This window comes from Nesoenas mayeri (assembly GCF_963082525.1).
Source record: "Nesoenas mayeri genome assembly, chromosome: 11".
Classification (NCBI taxonomy): Eukaryota; Metazoa; Chordata; class Aves; order Columbiformes; family Columbidae; genus Nesoenas; species Nesoenas mayeri.
Window position 1 is genome coordinate 2,904,423 of NC_137563.1, and position 7,531 is coordinate 2,911,953.

Consider the following 7,531-nt stretch of genomic DNA (forward strand, 5'->3'; position numbering starts at 1 on the left):
GGGGTTATTACCTAATCTAGCTCACCTTATGTGAGCTAGCACTAGGTGCAAACAGAACGGCTGCACAGTTAACAGCATAAATCAATCCTCCCAAAGTGACAGAAATACTTGAAACCATTGGAGGTAACTTATCAAGAATGTTAGCAATAAGTTGCTATCAGAAGAGTAAGAAAATAAGAAATGCTGACTTAATGTTCAAAATCATCACATACTGCAACTTTATTCAACTGTAATGCTAGTAAATATTTTATTAAAAAAATAGCTCACTTCTCTGTACTCTGAAATTTTTAATGGATCATTATTTTATCACTAGCTCAGCCCAAACCTCTGCAAAAGCAGACTACACCCTTGTAAAGGTGACTTTTAATGTCTTGGTAAGAGACAAGCTGAGAAAAGGAAGGTTGCTACTGTTAGAGTTGACTTGAAACTCCTGGACATGCTGTAGGTCTTAAAGTGGGTACTGTTGTCTTTCTGCTTTTGTTTGGAAATGCTCTACACAGAGACATGAAATGGTTAAGCAGAGTTTGGCCAGAAAGGACTACTACATCATCTCATCTGACATTCTGCACAGAGCAGTCTATTAAGTGTCATACAGACAGTCTAACTAAAATATCTTTGAGTCTAATATTCAATAAGCTATTTTAGCCACGAGACATTAAGGTGCGAGAAGTACTGAAGAAATTAAGGGAAACTAATTAGAAGGTGTTCAGATAATTCCAGCAAATAAATAATTTCCTAGTAGTGAAAACCCACATGGCCTTTGACAGGATGAAGTTTGGGCATTTCCCTTCCACCCTGAAGGTGATCAGCAGCATGACAAGTGTGATCAGAAAACCATCAGCCAGTAACCTCAGACTGAATTTCACCCCAGTGAATCGATCTGTAGCTGGATGCCACCAAATGAGGTGGTCTTGACCGCCCTCCCTCTTTCTCATGCTGGTCTGGTACTTGTCCAACCTCTTACTGCACCAGCTCAGCTCGCTGGAGAGGCAGAAAGGCTGCGCAGGTTGTGCAAGGAGAGAGCCAGCGTGTGCTGGTGATCTGTAGGTGTAGGTGATCCCTTCCCGAGGCACACAGCTGGTGTTCCTCCAAGTACCACTGCACACAGCATCACTAGCTTGACCGTTCTTGGTCTACAAACTGGCCATGAAATCAAGATACCAAGTGAGGCCAAACCTTTGGTAAGTTCATGTTGGAAATAAATGCAAAATAAGGTAAGACGCATGTCTAACAATGATTCTGTGGTTTAAGGTCTGGCGTGCCAAGAGAGACTAAACAGTATCCAGCCAGATAGCTTGCTGCTTAAACACAGATGCTGTACTTGCTAATTTTCCAATTACATAGCAACTTTTCAAAGTTGATAAACTTGGCAAAAATGCTTCCTTAGGAGACTGATTTTTCAGATAATTCCAGGAAGTGAAGAATGAAGTCTATAAATACTAATTTTAATACAAAAAATTAATTCTCAGGGAGATATTTAGGTGCTGAAAACAAGTCAGAAAATTGATCTGAAGAATCACATTCTGTAGAAACAAAACACAAACACACCTCGTGCCCCAAAGTAAATGACCTTTCCAATCTAAAAGCTTTTTTTGCCTGAAACAAAGACATACTTTTTACAACCTCATAGAATTACAAAGAAAGGCTTCACTTCTAATAAGATTTTAGCGTTGCTTGTCTAATCCTACCTTCAGAGCACGTCTTTACCTGGCTTTTTCCCCCCTTGGAACTGTAAATAGACTTTTTCTTTGAAGCTAAGTCCTTTCCAAATATATCTTCAATGTTTGCTCTGTTATGTAACCACTATTTTCTTAATCTTAAGTGGCAGCATTTGCTTGTGTTCTGACAGAAAATTGTAACTAAGTATGTCGTCTAAAAAAGATAGGAATATAACATTACTCTGCTTGTGTGCGTATGAGGTAAAAGAACAAGATTATGTGGAAGATGAACCATTTAATGGAAGGCAAAAGATGCTAGTAAATTCTCAAGTGTAATTCATACAACATTCTGCAGTAAAACGAGCAAGGATGGATTAGGAATGACATTTTCTAAATTAAAAAAAAAAATCAAATTCTCATCAGCCTTTTTAACAGAAACACATCCAGCATATGTCATAAGTTAATATGAGATTTCAGTAGCAGTTTCTAATTCATTCTTCTATATAGAACTAACTATAGAACTATAGCATTTTCAGTTTTATGCAGCAAAAGTTTCCTTACGATAACTAACCTACAGGCTGACCACTAGTTGCCAGCTGACTGACTCAGAACAACCCTTAAAACTCCTGAATTTTAAGATGTGTTTGTAACTTGCTTTTCCTTTATACTCAAATGAATTAGGGTTTTTTGCTTCTCTGAGCGGGCTTTGGGAAGACACTGATTTCAGAATCCAAATCAGCTCCTCCGTATATAAATACAACCAGCTGATTTTGAACCTAAATTTCTGCAAATATCTAATTCCTAACTGACCTGATCTCAATGGTTCCTCCAGCAAAACAAGCTGCAGGAATAGAGACATTCAGGAGTAGTTAACATACCATAGTGAAATGCATGGAAACTGACCAGCTACTGCAAGTTCTATACAAGGTCTGTCTCTCTTTCCGTTAGAAGAGCTGCACTGAACTGTACTTTCTTATCAGAATCACATCCATTTCATCAGGATAAACTCTTGCTGCTCCAAACTCTATTGACTAGAATACACCAACTTTCGCCAAAAATTCCATTTCTCTCCACACTTAGAATCACCGTATCAATACAATGGCAACACTGTGGGTGATGAACCCTTCCAATTATATATATGGATCTTCTGTACATCTCTAAGAAAGAGAGAGATCTTTTCCAGCAAGAAAAGAGAACTGGATCATAAAACAACAAATATAAGGAACTGAGGAAGCCATAATAGTTAAATTTAATAATAATTCAGCCTGTGAGGATGAGGAAACAACCCATTTCAGGTTTGCCAATTTTTTTCTTAAAAATTAAGATCAAACTCGAAACCATGTCCTGCCCCCAGCTAAAGTATTATCTCAGGCTCCTTTTCCCTACTTACGAGTGCTGAAAACCAGTCCGATATCCCAAAAATATAAGGGAAGTCATGCTTGGATGTTCACAGGCATTTAAAATACTTGGATAGTTTTACACTGAGAGGGAAACATACCTGTTGGTAACAGGTTTTTCAGCATCTAATTATCATGTCTGTTTTACTGAGGATATGAGTAAGCTTTAAGTGGAATGACCATCACAAGAACAACACACAGAAGCAGTTATATTGCAAGCAGCATACACAGACAGAGTCTGAAACAAACTGACATGCTAAGTACTATGCATCACCAACTCAGGTATGTAATGAAGTATTATTCACCTACTTATTTTTGTCTCCAAGACTTAAGCAAATGAGAAACGGGTTTCTTATGAGCATTAAGTTCTGCCATTCTCTTCAAGTTTTTACTGTCTGTACTCTGTGAGTTGGTTTTGTTAAGATCATCAATCCTAACCTAGAGAGATAGTATTTTAACGTGATTGAACTATAAAATCAACCAGCATATTTCTCTCTGTGAGCCCCCTCTACCCTTTCAGGCTTGGGTACTGTTCATACTACAGGCTGCAGAGCTGTAAATTAATGTGCACAGGCTGATGATAACCATTGGGGCTGCTTATAACACAGCCCTTTATGCTCACAGAGTACTCAAACATTTTGCTGGGTACCACCAGCAGTAACACATCACGGGTCTGTCTCTGGCCATGGACCACGTTGAAAACACCTGCACCGCCAGGCGTGGGAAGCGCTTGTTCTGCACAGGGAGAAAATCCTTTCTGACACTTTGCTCATCCAACGGTTTGACTGATGGGGAGGGAAGACACAAGCAAGTTAAGCTGCTTAAAAAGAATTAGTTGGATTTTGTACAGAAAGTTTGAAAGTGATTCAATATAAATAAGAACACAAACAGCTCCACTGCTTATTTAGGTAAATTAAAATCTGCAAAGTGTATGCAAACGCTATGAGTTCTAAGAAGCCGGGGAGGTGACAGGGAGGCCGAAAGCTCCTCCAAGTTTCTAAGCAGGCAGTGGAAGACCCCGCAGCGAGCGGGTGCGGGCACGGCCGAGGGCGGCAGGCAGTCGGAGTCCATGACAGCGCAGCGCGCCGCTCCGGCCGGGGCAGCGCCCGCTGGGACGCGCTGCTCCCGGCCCGGCTTCCCCCGGCCGCTCTCGGGCTCCGGGCCGGCTTTTCCCGACCCCGCTCCCGCCTCACCCCGGCTGGGCTGCGGCGGGGGGCACTGCGGGCTGCCCAAGGTCACACCGCCGGGCCCGAGGGCTGCCCGCCGGGCCAGGCCCGACTGCCCCAGCGCCGCCCGGGCCGGCTGCCCCGCTTTCCGCAGCCCCCGAGGGCCGCCTGTCCCCCTGCACTGCGGGCTCGGGGATCCCCTCCAAGGGCGCCCGCCCCTCTCGCCGCGGCCGGAGGAGGGCGGCTGGCGAGTCCGGCTGCCTTGCAGGCCTCACTCCCCAGGCGGCCCGAGCGCCGCCTCGGACCAACGCGGCGGGCCCGGCTGCGTACTCACCGCCGCGGGGACTCGCTGCCTCAGCCCGCCGGCCCGGGGCAGGCCCATGTCCGAGCGCGGCTGCCGAGAAGACGCTACGCGGCCATGGCTGCTGAGGCGGAACTCGGCCGCGTTCGTCCCTCCCTCCCGAGCCTCCGCTCCCCCGCGGGGGCGGGGACTCCGGGCGGCCCTATGGCTGCCGCGGGGCCGGGCTCGGGCCGCGGTGGGAGCCTGGCGCCAGGCCGCTGGCCTGCGGGGCGCGGCCGGGCGGGGAGCCGCTCCCGCCGTGGAGCTGTCTCGGGGCCGGGGCGGCTCTGGGGGCGGTGTGAGGCGCGGGGAGAGGCAGCGCTGGCTCCTCAGGGTCCGGCCTGGCGAGGGAGCGCGGGGCTCCGCACAGCCCCGCCGGCGCGGCTGTCCCCGGGCGCTCCCTGCGCTGCGCTGCCCGCCCGTGTGCCTGGCGCCCCGCCGGGCTGCCCGGTTCGCTTCCAGGCGCTCGCTGCTATCGAGGCCAGGGCGCTACAAGCGGGCTCTGAGGTCTGTCACATTTTGTGGGAGATGCAGCGTTTCTGTGCGGTGTTAAACTGGCCCTCCTGATGCACTGTGATCTGGTGTGGGAAGGAGAGGCACCTCCCCTCATGAAAATACCCTTTCTTTTTTTTCCTAGAAAAAAAAATGCATTACTGGGGACATTTTAAGTTCAGATCTTGGTTTTTTTGTTGTTGATGGTTCTGTTTTCTGTGCAGCTTGTGGTGTTTCTACAAGCATCATACCTCAGGGATGGCACATAGGTGCTGACATGCTGGTATAGTCATGTTGGGATTCAGACAGTGGGAGATGGGAGAGGCTGGTGCTGAGCCTGACTCCTGCCAGTCTGTGAGGCAGGTCATGTCATCGAGATCTTACACAAACGGGAAGATGCTCTGTCCTGCCAGTCCCAATCTGTCCCCTAAGTGTGTCAAGCTAAGGGCTGCAATTAAGATACTTGTACTGCTACGTTTGTCTGTGGAAATATCTTGTGAACTGGAGCAGTTTCCCTCGGCCACTTTGGGAAACCAGGAGGTCAGGAAGCGAAAAAGAGAAAGACGCCTGTCTTCATGTAGCCTTCCAAAATACTATTGATTCACTGCCCAAACGGCTTAATTGCATCACAGTACACAGTGGTACAGTAATATGGGTTGCTATTGGGTACATGAAAGGCTCAATGTCCTTCATCTCTAATTTGCAGTGCAGATATGTGATCAGGTGTAAAGCGATTCTGGGAGAAACGAGTACAGCTCTAAGTCTCCTATATTGTGCAATCAGGGAGGTTAACATCAAAGTAAGTTGATATACTTAACAATGTATACTTAAACTGAACTGAATAATAAACACAATGCTCTTGTGCCTTTTCCAGAACTGCTCCATTTGTTTTAGCTAAGGTGGGTCATGCCAGAAAGTTATGACAAAATGAAACGAGTAAGTCCACTGATGTCAAGGCTTGAAATCTAAATGTGCAAATTCATGTTGGATATCATTCTAGCTGCTCTGCAAACTGCACTCACAGTGTCCTTGTTATTGTTTCTCTTACATGAAGAAATTGTGTCATAGTCTTCAGTCTGACTTGTGTGGGCAAATCCAAACCATATGTAGAAAGGTGTTGGGGAGGACCTGCCTGTACAATTAGCTTTTCTATATGCAAGAACTTGTTAAAACATGCTAATGCGTTGATTATGTTATAACACGCTGCGGTGTTGCCTTAGGGTGAAACACATTTTCCTATCAGCATGTGTAATACTGTGTGGCAGTATTGAATAAATTAAAAAAAAAAAAAGTTAAACAGTAGGAATCACTATGCTTTTTAATGTATTTGGTTACTTAGTCGACAATAACTATAAATTACTATATAAAGTATAGTACCCCACTTATAAAGTGGGGTAAAATACAGGAAAAGAAACTGAAACAAAGACATAAACTTAACAGCAGAGTCATGCTAAATTTAGCACCTTCTCTTCAAAAACAGGTACTTTACAGATGTGAAATGTGTTTTGACTTGCCTACATCAGACATCAAAAGTCTCTCTCTTAAATGTACTTTGGGTGAATTGTGTGAAGAAAAACCATTAGCCATGATTATTTTAAAGATAGAAGTTGTGATCGTAATAATGAAAACTCATACACAGTGCTAATGGACTAAATGCAGACTGCATTCTTTATCTCCATAAAAGATTTTCAGTAACATGGAACCATTCGCTTTTCCATAGCACTGCAACTAACGCCACATGGCATTCCTGCTTGTTGGCACATGCCTGTGAGCACATTGTAACATTTTCTGTATCCAGTGCTGCTGTGTAAATGAAAACCCGTAATATAGCAAGTTAAATGCTTGTTGAGAGACACAGCACACTTACCAACAGTGGAAAAGTGATGTGCTGAAGGCTGGACTTAAGGTTTCTCCTTGGTGACAACTGACCGCCCTGAGGAGGCGCCTGGACTTGTTCTCTAGTGCCGCCTTCTGGTTGATGACTCCTGGAAAAATAAGCCAACAGGTCCCTGAGCCAGGTGACAACAGATAAAGGAGGATTACCTGCCTTCCCAAAAAGCGCATGGAGAATTCCTCCCTGCGGCCTCACTCAAACCAAAAACACTGCAAGAAGTGGGGGGAGCCCCAAGAGGCAGGGCCGTGTGAGCCCCGTTGTGCTCACCGGGGGCTGCTCAGCCACTGTGGGTGGGAAACACTTTTCCTCTCTGAATAGGCCTGTTCAGCGGTGACTCGAGGATTCGGTTCTGTGACATCTGTGAGGTGATGTTTGCCCTTTGGAATCTGGTTATTTGGATTTTCCCCAAAGCTGTGTTAGGTAAGTCAAGGGCAAAAAATAATGGATCTGTAAACAATGTTGTTACAAGTATTCATCTGATTATCTAGTAGGTGTTACAATCTCCAAAATAACAGTTGGATTTTGTGACTGATGCCTTTTTTCTGAAGGGTGTAGATTACAGGACCTATGCTTTTCAGTGGTAT

General features: G+C 45.5%; 1 protein-coding gene across 1 annotated transcript in view; it reads right to left on the bottom strand.

The window, feature by feature from the left end:
• USP8 (ubiquitin specific peptidase 8) overlaps positions 1–4,126 on the bottom strand; it is a gene marked incomplete at its 5' end in the record, with an annotated part of 19,757 nt that extends 15,631 nt beyond the window's left edge. Inside the window, 2 exon segments of the mRNA XM_080351202.1 lie at positions 2,628–2,689; positions 3,995–4,126. Of these exon segments, the coding sequence (XP_080207328.1) occupies positions 2,628–2,689; positions 3,995–4,126 (194 nt within the window).
• Between the last annotated feature and the right edge of the window lie 3,405 nt (positions 4,127–7,531).